Source organism: Ixodes scapularis, unplaced genomic scaffold (genome assembly GCF_016920785.2).
Source record: "Ixodes scapularis isolate PalLabHiFi unplaced genomic scaffold, ASM1692078v2 PGA_scaffold5__190_contigs__length_132052651, whole genome shotgun sequence".
Classification (NCBI taxonomy): domain Eukaryota; kingdom Metazoa; phylum Arthropoda; class Arachnida; order Ixodida; family Ixodidae; genus Ixodes; species Ixodes scapularis.
This window is the reverse complement of record NW_024609880.1, coordinates 67,267,064-67,280,747: the sequence shown is the minus strand read 5'-3', so window position 1 is coordinate 67,280,747 and position 13,684 is coordinate 67,267,064. Positions and strand designations below refer to the sequence as shown.

The following is a 13,684-nucleotide window of genomic DNA, read 5'->3' as shown; positions in this document are numbered from 1 at the left end:
TTTTTTTTCGATTTTACCAACTATTGTTTTTTAATTCTAAAATTCCTTACTGTAAATATACGTACTTTCCGTCACGATTTCGTACTGTTGTCCTTGTCCAGAGCGCAATCCTTCTCGGGGACGGGACAACCGGCAGTCACATTGGCCACTGTACGATAGGAGCTTATATTGTTGAGACCAGCGTTCCAACATGACTATCCGCACGTTGATCGATTGCAAGTAACCCCTCAAGTGGTATTAAACTTTTTAATGTAAAGCGAAATGTCAACCTGCGACACCCAGCCCCCTCCGATCATGGCCCGACCAGCGGCATCAATGCCCGACAGTTTACGTCATCTCATCTTGTTGTTACACCACTGACACGCGAACACACGGTTACATCGGCGATAATTCCAGTCTTCTGTTCACAACCCACAACACTGCCATCACGATGTTGCAGCTATGTTGCTGACACGCACACATACAGAACCGCGTTGAATGCCGGTTGGACTCGGCATGGAAAAACAGAACCGAACTCAGCACGGAAGGCACCCAGGCAGCCGGCAGCAAAACCTGCCTGTCTTGGACGCAGTTCCTGCGATTTCCATAACGTCGAAAACGTCGACACAGTTCCGCGTGGTTTCGCTACTGTAGTTCTGTGCCGCATGAGTCCCGCAATCCGGAGACGGACGTCCTACCCAGTGTACGTGGCGCTGCTGGCACTGCTCAGGAACCTCGCTGTTTCTAGCGGCTCCCTTTGCTCGTTTGATAAAATTAGTGATAAAAACGTCAATGCAACCGAAATGTTCTGCACGTTTAGACTAGAATACGGGATTACAGGCGGCCTTCGCTGCCGCTGAGGCTCAATCAACTCAACAGCTATTTATTAAACAACGTGCGCGACCTGCTCGAAGAACGAAACCGAAAGAAGATGAGTCGGGAGGGCGAAAGCTTTCTCCCGTCTGCCTGGAGAAGGAGAAAAAAGTTTCGTTCCTCCCCTTTTCTCGTGTCCGCTTGGGGGCGCGTCAGTAGAAGGGAGGAAGACGCGCTGTTTCTATTTTTTTCCTCCATTTTTTCTTAGAGTGTGGGTGAGTCTGATGTTACCGCCGGAGCGCCGTGTGAAGAAAGGGAGACGTGGCGTGCTGCTTGTAGAAATGCGCTGCGTGTAGGAATGCTTTTGCATTCCTACACGTAAACAGTCTTGTCTCTGCCGAATTTTTATTGTACGATCTTTTACGAGCGCGACGGCGGCTTAAGACAACAGAGAAAAGAAGGAACGCTGTCTGTCCCTCTTTTCCTTCTGTTCTCAAAATATCAGTCTCAAAGCGTACTATCACGTTTAAGATACACTGGCTCGCCTGCACTCTACAGATATTTTTTTACGAAATACCCTTCGCACAAAAAAGAACCATCCCTAAACCTACATAGTGAGGAGAAAAAACGTATATACTCGCGAGGCAGTTTTTTTTTTTTTTTTTTTTATCTCGATTGTTAGTTGTTTGCCTCGTGGCGGCTTATCTACAGCCCAACTACGCACGCTGCTGCCTCTCCCTTGTAAACCAGCGGAGAAGAGAGCAACAAGTTTTTCCTCTCTCTTGCCCGTCTCTTCCGATGTCCTGTCGACTCTCACCTTCGCAGTTTCGTCGCTGATTTAATTAACGCCGCTGAGGTTATTGTTTCAGCCCTGGCCGCGCCGAGCCCCCGACGAGAGCGTCTGAGTCCCGGGATGCGGGGTATGATAGGCTGCGGGGCCTGTGATAGGTCCGTCCAGACGAGTTAAGCGAATTAGCGAACTCAGAAAACTAATGGAGTTAGCGCTTTTTGTTTTTGTTTTTTAACTGCCGTTCACGGCGTTTCATTTGCGTGAAAGGTATATTTTGTTCTTGGGGCATATATATATATATATATATACATATATATATATATATAGATAGATTTTTTTTTTTTCGTTTCGTGAAGCGATGTTGCTGCTCGGTTGTTGCATACCGTCGGTGTTATTTTAAGGACGAGATGTCTCTGTTTGTTGGTTTTTCCGATTGTAGGTGTTCGCGTGATGTTTGTCCGGAGGCCTAGATCGATGATAATATGAAGTAGCGAATGGCGTTTCGTTTAAAAATGTCCCGGTAGCTTTTTTTTTTTTTTTTGTCAGTCAGTGTTGTAGATTGAGTGTACGTATATTGCACGACGGACTTAGGGCCGGTTGCACCAACATCGCTTAGCGCAAAGCGGAGCTTAGCCGGGAACTTAAGCTTAGTTTCGGTTTCGTTCGGTTGCACCAAACTCGCTTATCGCTAAACCTAGCACTAAACTACGCTTAACTTAAGCGCTCAACATTGGGCGCTTTGCTTCTGGTTGTTTCTTAATCCTGGATTAAAAACATGGCGGCTGGTTTGTCACGGTCGACGCGGTGGACGAAATTGGTTGTGCAAAGTGTTTTAGGCTACATCAGCGTGAAAGTCTCGACAAAATGACTTTCGATTGTGACAAGGATGCAAAATATTGTCGCGTGAAGTGTTTATCGACCCCTGTTTTCAAGTTGGCTCTCCACTCTCAGGGCGTGTTAGCCCTAACCGAGAAACGTACGGAGCTGTGGGGCTCACGTCTGTATTCCCGCTGGTTCTTCTGTCAACGAGCTTATTCGTATGTACTTACTAATTTTCGCATAGCTGTAACGTATTGTTATTTACCACCTTGTTTATTTACACTTGCAGCGCGTATCCTTCAATCTGATCAGCGCGTTGAATAGTGGCAGTACATGATCTCGGCGATCAGCTGATTGTCGACACCTCTGCCGTTTGCATTAGATTGCGGCGCTTTTAAGTAATAAAACAGCGAAAATTCAATTTCTTTCGTTTTCTGAGTTTTGAGACAATCTTCAGTGAATTTTCCTAATCTGGCGAGTAGAATCTTGGCTTCAGAAAACTGTATCGTTCCATAACTAACTTTTTTGGTGATCGCATTTTTTTTCTATATACTTTGCTTTATATTTTTCATTCGTTTCCCGAGAACGAGATACTGTTGTTTCCGAGTTGTGCTCTGTGATAATGTTTTCCCTTTACTTTTGTCGTTTGTTGTCATTGTGACGATGGTTGAGACTATATACCGGAACACGTTTTTAATAAAATTCAGTTGAAAGTTGCGCCTTGTTGTGTCCTGCGTAACTTTTTTGGTGATCGCGATTTTTTAGGAATATTTTGCTTATATCTTTCATTCGTGGTGACGACAAATCGTAACGACTACTATGTTAGATTCGTTCATTGCTGTATCGGGGCAGGTTGGGGCAGGTGATGCGAAGAGACGACCGTTCTTATCGGCACGATGTGATGTACTAGTGGGAGTTTTTTTTTTTTTTTTTTCTGAACTCGATAGTGTGAAACTGAAGTCCGTTTGAGGCTGCAGCGGATGTTCAACGACGGTACAGTGCAGTTCTGTCACCTTGCTGATAGCAACGAGTACCGTCGATGCAAGGACTCTTGGCCTGGCCTCTCGACGACTTCTATTCGAAGATTTCCGGGCATTTTCGCAGCTGCCGTGGCGAGTTCGTCACTGTTTTGAACTTCATCGGTCTCAGGCTTAACTTGGTTTTAGTAGTCATCTTACCTGCCTACTTATATCCATGATGTTTTGTCTTCAGCGATGTAGCGAGTAGAGTGTCCTTCTCGCGTTTGGTGAGATTTGGGGCCCCCGATGGCTCCTTCGCCTCAAAATGTGAGCACGAAAACTACTACCACTGTCAAAATATCCTGTTATCAACCGATATTAAACACACAATCAAAGATGTAAAGAGCATTCGTGTTTATTTGAAGCTTTGACTTCTGTTATTGAAAGTTAAACGAAAAAATGATTGAATTTGGAGGCCTTTAATTTGTTACTCACCGAAGAAATACAGCGAAAAGCAGACGCCGACGACGACTACTACGGCAGTTTTTCTTTTTTCTTTTTTTGTTTTGTTTACATCACGTGATTTTTCTCCGCCAATCGTATTCGTCGCTCTGAGCGTTCCCTAGTTTGCTATGTTTGTCCCTAGATTCCCTACGCAAATCCAGCGTTTAGCTAGGGGCGCGTCTGTAAAGCCGGCTTAACGTTGGTGCAACCGGAATTTAAACCCGTGCTTACCTAAGCTCGGTTTAGGGCGCTAAGCCGGCTTAGGAAAGCGCCGCTTTGGGTTAAGGTAAGCGGCGTTGGTGCAACCGGCCCTTAGTAACCTAAATCCGACAGCTGTGTGGCTGTCGGACCAACCCAAGTACAGCCATTCTTCGATCGTGCCGCCCGCTGGGGATTCTATTGAATGCCGTCGACGCGTCGTCATTCTTTGGCATTCGACGCATCGCACGTCCGAATGCGTGTCCCCCATTTGGTCTGTCCTGGCGGCCGGAAACGAGGTTCCGTTTGCGAGAGCCGTTGACGCATCGTATTTGCGGCGACGCTCTGTCATATTTTGGCTCCCGTGAACCCCATCATGCGCGACCTCGGCGGTAGTTAGTTTTACGCAGAATGTGTTATATGGCCGGCACCAAAGCATATCCAGTTAGGTGCCAGCAACGGAAGTCTACAGGCCGACTGCCAGCCAAACGCTCACGCAGATGTCGTCTCCTTATTAATTGGACACCATTGCCACCCGAACCTCTCCCTCGATAAACCGATCTCACCGGTTAGTTTGACTACGCCATCGCTGCCGCAATGCATCGTGGGAACTTTAGTTTTTCTGCACATGCGACAATCCCGCTGGAGCTGTGCGCGTGTAGTGCACGAGACGGCACGAGCCCTCGCATGCTCGGCCGTCTGCCTCCTGTGAACTAAAGTTATGGCGGCGTCTCGCATGCGCCGAACACTTAGCGACATCGGTTTATTGCCTCCATGTTGCTCCCAACGTGTCTCAAACAACGCGCTCAGACATAAAGCGGCGCTTTGATCCATGAAACTAGCGTGCTCTGAGAAAGAGCTAAAAAGAAAGCGACAGAAAAACGAGAAAAAACAACAACCACAAAAACAACATACTCCTTTGCTGCAATGGTTTTAGGTAGGGGCCTTCATGTGCGGTTTGCTTTCCATGAACTAATTACGAAAGCTGTGGAAGCGCGAGCGGCGAGCCTTGGCTGCCTTGACTGGGGCCATAGGAGGCTATGCTGCAGCACTCGCTGCACGAGCGCTCGTGCGGCCGCCGAGGCTTCATCCAAAGCAACTATCCCGCGCTTTTAGCATGAGCGGCTAACAACAGTCCATGCTACAGTGTTCTAGAGGGGGTTGTAGTGGCAAGAGCGGTGGCCGCTTTGTGAAGATTTTGCGCGTAGACGACACCATGGCGCTGCTGTTCTGTGCCCTAGGAGCGCGCCCCCGTCAGCCCCATCATCAGCACTGTTTGGCGCTTACTACTGTGGTTTGACTGGAGATTTTCGCGGTGCGAAACAACTGCTAATGTTGTTCTGTATACTCTGTTTCATCTTATGATGTACCGCAGAAAAGGCTACAAGTGCGAGCTCTTTGCTCTGGGGAACATCTCGGCGGCACATGCTCTCGTGAACGAAGAGCAGCTGCTTAAAGGGACCATGAAATTACCTTTTTACTTTTTCCAGATAACTTTTACATTAAACCGTCAACGTTCACTGAATGCCGAACAGGCATTCGTTTTCGTCTCGGTTTATTAACTTCTACACAAAAAATTATTGAAATATCGACTTTTTCATTCTCTCCAACTGACCGCAAAAGAAGCCGTGACGTAGGCCGTTTCCGGAACCGGAAGTTCTCTCGGCAGTAGGAGAATGGGAGTGTTAGCGGCAACGAGTTGGGGTGCGCCGGTAGGTTTTACTGCGCTGATGTCACCGACGTATTTCCTGAATCGGCGCCTCTCATCGCCGCATCGCAGCTGAGCGAAATTCAATGAGATATGTTGCGCTACAGCGACAGCATGGGACTAGTCCCATACGCCGGTATGCCTGTTGGGAAGTGCAGCGAGTCTTCCGGTGAAGACTTCAGAAGTCAACCACCCCGTCATTGTTGGCAGAAGGGCCGGCCCGTGTAAAGCCTAGTTCACATGCAGCGGTTTTGGCCCTAGAGCGGCGCGATTTCTGCCGTCGCGGCGCTCTAGCCAGCACCAGCAATTCAGCGGCACGAGCGCCGCGACGGCAGAAATCGCGCCGCTCTAGGGCGAAAATCGCTGCATGTGAAACCCGCTTAAAGCGGGTTTCACATGCAGCGATTTTGGCCCTAAAGCCTAGTTCACATGCAGTGGTTTTGGCCCAAGAGCGGCGCGATTTCTGCCGTCGCGGCGCTCTAGGGCCGAAACCGCTGCATGTGAACTAGGCTTAAGTCGTTTGCAAAGCGACGTAGATGGCGTTTTTCGCGGCCTCGGAGATGCAGGAGCGAGCCGACGTTAAAAAAGATACGTTTGAACTACGAGTGTCAGCAAGAGCCACGTAAATACCTGTTTACACTCGGAGCGGACGCGCGCGCTTGATGGAATTCTTGTATTCGCGCTGTTTGTAAGCGCTTCGGGACCGTTCGTTTACGATTGCAACTCGATACTGACGCGACACTCGGCAAAGAAAGGTTGGACCGGGGTTGTACGTATACCTCCCACGAACTGTTATAGCTCGACAGTGACGTGCAGTCTGTCAGAATAAAAATGGCATACCAATAACAAAGTGTACATACCGTGTTACGAAGGTAATCCATACGGCGTTTATTTCAGCTCTATATCACAGAAAACAAGAAGATGGAATCGACGAGAGTCCCTTTTCGACGAGTGTTCGTCAACACTGCCTCGGAAAACAAGGGGAAGGGATTGACCTCACCTCTTAATCTAGAATTGAGGTCAGTGATCAAACTATAATACGGGAAGGGTCCACAAGGGTCGCGCGGGCATATTCAATTTAGCACGCCAGCCGATCGTAGGCAGACGGTCTTGCGACGAAGCAACGCAGCGCCGAGTCGGAATGCCTGCTAGGCCTATACGCTTCGTCGGAGTCGGTGGATCCAGCGTTCTTGTTCGTCGTGGTCTGTTTTAAGTACTGTTTTCTTGCTGCTTGAAGTCGGCACGCGCGGGAAGAACACGTAGAAAAATAAACGTTCAGTCAGTCAGAGTTTTGAGAGGAAGGAAAACAAAGAAAATAAACGTTCGTCGCTGGCCGCCACCCAAGTAACTGTCGGCCCTGCCCTACTGCGCACGCGCGTGTGGTAAACTGCGCGTGTGGTAAACTGCGCACGCGCAGTTTAAAACACGATAGATGGCGCCTGGCTCTCAGCATTATCAAATTTGGCAATTTTCGCCACACATCTCTAATTATGCTACAAAATGTGGATCTGAATATTATTTAACAAAACTTTTAGGAAACATTCGCCGGCTATTTATTGTTTACGATCGCGGAGCTGGTGAGGTAGGCTCTTACCCAATAGGCGACCTGGATTTGGCTGACGTGCTCCATTTCCGCGGATGCATCGTAGTGAACAGGCGAAGGAAGGAAGGCGCAAAAGAGTCCAGTTTTCTTTTAAAAGTTCTATAGGAGGAGGAGGAATAAAATTTATTATAACTTGAGCAGACGAAAGCTTGTGGGTCGTCCCCAGGTGGGTGGCTGCCTCAGTCCAGGATGCCATGGTCCCGCGCTGCCAGTCTGGCCCTGTTCACCAGTCGGGACTGGTCCTCAGGTTTTAAGCTGGTCAGCTGGTCCTCCCACTGCTCCGCGGTTGGTCGGGAAATGGGGGGTATGGAGGTGTTGTGCATGCACTCCCATACCATATGGTAGAGAGTGTTAGGCACTCGACAGTTTTTACAGTCGTAGTCATATTGAGTTGGGTACATTGCGTGAAATAATGTGCCGTGCGGGAAAGTGTTAGTTTGTAGCTGTCTAAGTGTCACGGCGTCCTCTCTGGATATTGTAGGGTGTGGGGGAGGGTAGGTTCTCCTCCCTAGTCTGTAATGCGCTAGAATGTCGGTGTATCTTTTTGGAACGCCCTCGTCTGTATCCGCTGGAGCACGGTCGCCCAGCGAGGTAGCCCGGAGAGAGTGTTCTCGGGCAGCGGCATGCGCCGCTAGATTACCCGCTAGGGTTTCATGTCCTGGGGTCCAGACTATGACTATTTCGGGGGGATCTTTGATTTTTTTTAACGTTTCGAGGGCCAATCGTGATATTCGGCCTAGTTGGTAATTTCTGCAGGCGGCTTGTGAGTCTGTTATTATCGTGAGGAGTTCCTTGCCTGTCGTCGCCGCAAGAGCGATTGCTGTCTCCTCTGCTGAGTCCGTGTCTGGGGTCCTCACGGAGGCCGCCGCGATTTCTTATCCCTTGTTGTTTACCACGCTAATCGCGTGTGCTTTCTTTCCCTTGTATTTCGCTGCGTCTGTGTACCGCACGCGGTCATCGTCTCTCTCGTAGGTCTTTCTCAGTGCTCTCACTCTTGCCATTCGTCGTTCTTTGTTGTGTTCTGGATGCATGTTGCGAGGAATGGATGCAACTGTGATATTGTCTCTTAGTTGTAATGGAATCCTTTGCTTACTTCTTGACTCGTCTTCGATTCCGTAGCCCAGTCTTCTTAAGGTGTCCCTGCCTGTACTGGTGAGCTTAAGTCTTTCAACCTGGCTCACCTTGTGTGCTTCTGCCAGCTCTTCCCATGTGTTATGTATACCCAATCGGAGTAGTTTCTCTGTGGAGGTTGTTGGGGAAAGCCCCAAGGCCAGTTTGTATGTCTTGCGAATGAGTGTGTTAATCTTCTCGCGCTCGCTGTTTTTGAGCCCCAGATACGGGGTCCCGTACGTTATTCTGCTGATGACGAGTGCTTGAATGATTCTCAAAGTGTCTTGCTCCTTGAGGCCGTGGTTTCTGTTTGTTACCCGTTTTACTAGGTGCGTAACTTGTGTGACTGTTTCTTGGAGTTTTTGCACTGTGGCGATCCCTGCACCATCCTTCTGAAATACTACTCCCAGGACACGGAGCACGTCGACTTGTGGGATGTTATCTTCATGTAGAGTTAGTACGGGGTCTGGTGTTTCCGGTGGAGGACGACCTCTCGCCCTCTTTTTTAGCACCAAAAGTTGCGATTTATCCGGAGCGCACGAGAGACCACAATCTTTCAAATATCTCTCGGTCCTGTTCACCGCTTCTTGCAGAGCGTCTTGCTGCATTCCTGCCGACCCCGACGTCGTCCATATGGTAAGGTCGTCCGCGTAGATTGCATGGCTGAGACCTTTAATGTCTTTTAGAAGGAGCGGTAGACCCCTCATTGCAATATTGAAAAGCAACGGCGAGATCACCGATCCCTGAGGGGTTCCCTTTTGTGGAGCCTTGATCTGTTCGGTCCTTAGGTTTCCCAGGCCTATGGTCGCTGTCCGGTCTGTGAGAAAGTCACGGACGAAATTGTAAGTCTTTTGGCCGCAGTTTGTCCTTTGTAAGCTGTCTAGCACCGCACTGTGGGAGATGTTGTCAAACGCCCCTTTGACGTCCAATGCTAGAATTGCGCTCTTGTGCTGCGTGCTGAGGTTGTCTATTACATCCTCTTTGAGTTGAAGAAGGATGTCTTGGGTCGATAGGAGAGGTCTGAATCCAAACATCGTGTTAGGGAGGAATTCGTTCTCCTCGAGATACGGGGATAATCTGTTGTGTACCATGTGCTCGAATAGCTTTCCCACACACGATGTGAGGGATATTGGTCTCAGGTTCTGCACAGTGATCGGTTTGCCCGGTTTTGGGATCATTGTCACATCCGCGTGTTTCCAGCATGCCGGTATCTTCCCGGTCTCCCAGCTCTCATTGATGTGCTTAAGGAGACACTCCGTGGCTCTGTCGTCCAGGTTACGGAGCGTCTTGTTGTTAACTCTGTCCCTTCCTGGGGTCGTGTTTCTCGTCAAGTTCCTGAGCGGCGCCACTATCTCTGCCCTGCTGAAGGGTTGATCCAACTCTGGGTTGGATTTTCCCTCGTAGTCCAGGTGAGTGATCGTCGTCGTCTGTTGTTGTTGGTTGCCAATGTATTTTTCAGTGATGGCTTCGAGCACGTCTTCCTCTGAACCCTGATAGTTGTGGATGAGGCGTTGAATATGTTGGCACGTGACCTTCTTTGACTCGGTCTTTGCCAGCAGCGACCTAAGTATTGCCCATGTTTTGCGATTGCTCAGGGTACCCTGTAGCCGGTCGCATAGCTGATTCCAGTTTTGTATTCCGAGTTTCTCTGCGTACTCCTCAGCTTCCCTGGTCAACAGGGCAATGCGGACCTTGAGCTTGCGGTTTCTCTTTTGTTTCTTCCATCTTTTTAGGAGGCCCTGTCGGGCCTCCCAGATGTGGAGTAAGTGCGGGTCAACTTTGGGGTTGTCCGAAGTGAGTTGTATCGTCTTTGTGTGCTTGGTTACCTCTTCCATCACTTGCCTGGTCCATTCTTCAATATCGTCCATGTCCGCTGGGTGTTCCACCTTTCGGAACGCGGTCCAGTCCGTGATCTTCGCTTGTCCCGTTCTCAATGGAGTCTTGTTGTGTCGGAGTTCGGTTTGAATTATATAGTGATCGCTTCCTAGGGTTTCTTCCAGCCTTGTCCATTCGATTTGCCGTATGCCCTTCGAGAAAGTTAAGTCGGGGCTTGTGTCCCTGGAGATGCTGTTTCCAATCCTGGTTGGACACTGAGGGTCGTTCCACAGCGTCAGTTGGTGGTGCTGAGCCGCGTTGTGCACATCCGTGCCCTTCTTGTTGGTTTTGTGGTATCCCCACGCTACATGCGGTGCGTTGAAGTCCCCAACTACGAGTATCTTCTGCCCTTTGGTAACTTTCTTTACCTCCCTCAGGAACTTGTCCAAGTCCCTTAGGTTGTCCGAGGGCGGGCTGTAAACATTCAGGATAAATATACTCTGTAATGTCTTCTTTTGTGGTATCATCTCTATCAAAGTGTGCTCAATTCTGTGGCCGATTTGGTGTTGTTGTGTTGTGTGGTGTTTCTTGGTGAGGATGGCTGTCCGGTTTTTTCCTTCGGCTATGTGTGTCTCGTAGCCCCGTATCTTTATGGTGTCTGTTTCTGTTTCTTGTAGCGCGATGATATCCGGTTGATGAAGGCTGATAAATTGTAGTAGATTTTGTCTTTTCCGGTTAATCGATCGGCAATTCCACTGCCAGATTTTGAGGATTTGGGCCGCGTCTTTCTTTCCCGTCTCTTTACTCTCCATTGTGGGTTCTGATCGTTTCTTCTGTCAGCGCATCCCCTCCTGGCGACGTTTTCGGCTTCTTTCGGGCTTGTTCCCTTTCCTTCTCAAGGTCGGAAATACGTTGGTTGAGCTCATCACCCATCTTGCCCATCTGGGCATTGAGGGTCTCCCCCATTCGATCAATCTTGGCGTTGAGGGTCGTACTCATTTGGATGATGGTTGGATTAACGTTTTCAAAGACCTTATTCACGGTTTCCATCATTTTGCTCATTTTATGTTCAACTGCTTTTGTCATCTGGCTCATTGTCTGATCAATCTTCTGATCGATCCTCTCATCTAATTTGTTCATGTGATATTCCATTTTTTGTTCGAGGTCCTCCGGCAGAGGTGTCGGAGCTCGCGGCGGTATTTGCGGCAGTTGTTGCTGCTGTTTCTGCATCTGCTCTATAAACTGTTGCAGTTTCTGCTCTAGGGCCTGTTCCCTAGCCTTCGCTTTTTTTTCGTTGTTTTCTAAGCGCCAGATAAGCTCCGCGTTCTGTTTCTTAAGTGTGTCTATGGTCTGCTCGAAATGTGCGTTACTTGAATCCTGCTGCGTGACCGGCAGTGGGGGAAATGGGTCTGGAGCATTCGGAGAGTGGGACCCCAGCTGGGGCCAGCTCACCACTCTGTCCTGCGGCAATGACGTCCGTTGCTGCTGCTCGAAAGGGCGGTCGTTTGCACCTCCCGTCCAAGCGGCTTGTTTACTTTGCGATTTGCTTCTTTCCCTTACGTGTAACGGTGGGGGACTTGGTTTGAGTCGTTTCTGGCATTCCTTGCTTGCCGTTTCGTGGGGTTGGTAGCACAGCTTGCACTTAGGCTGACACTCGTGATTGTCTTGAGGATTTTCCGCTCCGCATCGGTTGCACCTGTTTGTGTCCGGGTTGGGACAGACGTCCTGTCTGTGGCCGACATTCCCGCAGGCTCTGCAGTACTGCACGGATCTGCGGTGGGGCCGGCATCGGGTGAACACGCTACCCGCTTTCACGTAGAATGGCACGTGCGGTCCCTCAAACGTGAGTAGCGCCGAGCTGGATTTTCCGAGCATTCTTGCGTGCAGAATGCTGTAGCCGTTGACTGAGATAAGTTCTTTAAGTTCCTCTTCTGTTGTTCCTGCTTCTATTCCGTGCACCACTCCTCGTACGGTGCCCGGGAGCGGTTTTAGGTAAGGCATGAGTTCGTACAAGGCCGCGCCTAGCTGTATCTGGGTGATCATGCTCAGCTTCATGGCGTAGTCCTCGTCCGCAGTACTTGCGATGATCAAGTTCTGAGCCCATTGCGTCTGGATCGTCACATTCGAGTAGAAGTCTTTGAATGGAAAACCGCCTGCTGTGGCGATGCCTTGCGTGAGGCTTTTATCAGACCACGAAGAAAGCTTGAGGCCCGTCCTTGGTCTGTATACTACCTTGTATTCATCCTCTGGTAATGGTGGCAACATGCGTTTCCTTGGCGGCGTGTTGTTGCCTCCGCGGGTTCTTCCGTCCCCGCGTCGCTGTTGCTGCAGTCGGTTGTTGGTCGGTTGCATCTTTGGGTTGGTCAGCCCACTCGTATCTTCTTTTAGATTCTGGGCGCTGTTCGCCTTGCTGCTTCCTTTTATGCGGTTCTCATCCGCTGTTTTCTGGCTTTTTCTTTCTTTGAGAACTTCGTACCACGGGCCAGGCTGGCTCAGCGTCCTGCCGCTGTTTTCATCGAACTCCATGTGCGTGCCGCTCGTTCTGGTACTCGCGCTGTTCTCCATGTCTATCTCGTTGTTCATTCCCTGCTTTGTTACTTGCGTATGTATCATGCTTGCGGGGCCCGAAGGCCCGCGCGCAAAGCGGGTTTCGGCGTTGGGTCTCGCTTATTTCTTTCTCTCGGCGGGTGCCCCGTGTTCGAGTATAGCCAAGATGGCGACCGCTTGTATTCCTGGTGAGGCTTAGCTCTCCGCATACGAGGTAGATCTTTCCAAGGTGGAAATTTGGCCGAAAAATTCACTCACTTGTGCAGCTGTGGTATCCCTCGGTGCCGCTTTTCTTGGTGAATTGAATGACACTGAAGATTATAAGGATATTTTGGTACTTTCGCGTTAACTGCCTAAAAAGGGCAGGAGCCCATGTGGAGCAATTCTGCTTCGCTCGGCCCCCTGGTGTCTTTTTCCAAAAGTTCTATAGCAAATAATTTTTTTTGGCTCGCTATTTTTGTGTTTTTGTGTTTCTTTTCACACCTTTTACGACGTGCGGTGGATGAAACTCGATTTTAGAATCATTTCATGGTCCCTTTAAGAGCAGCTGCCAACGCTATGAGCTCGCGCTTCTAGCCTTCGCTGCGGTACAAACGAAGTATAGTAAATTGTAGTTCTGCCTTTGGACTAATGCCTCTAGAGTGTGTGCTATCCTCTACTTGAAATATTCCCGTGTTCTGAGGGAGATTATTTAATTAATATCGATCCCCCCCCCCCTCCCCCCCCCCCCCAGTACTGACACATCTATCAGCAACACTATCACTTGGGCTGCAGGCTTAATAGGGAGTTTTAGAATAGCGCACGCTAAAGCTTTGCGTACGCAAAGAATAGCGTCGTCG

The 13,684-nt window shown here is 49.4% G+C and overlaps 1 protein-coding gene across 1 annotated transcript; it reads right to left on the bottom strand.

The window, feature by feature from the left end:
- Positions 1-7,506: 7,506 nt before the first annotated feature.
- LOC120849002 lies at positions 7,507-12,863 on the bottom strand. Its single transcript, XM_040504819.2, is given in 2 exon segments — positions 7,507-11,000; positions 11,104-12,863. Coding segments are annotated over 2 exon segments (5,208 nt in total). The 3' UTR covers positions 7,507-7,552.
- Between the last annotated feature and the right edge of the window lie 821 nt (positions 12,864-13,684).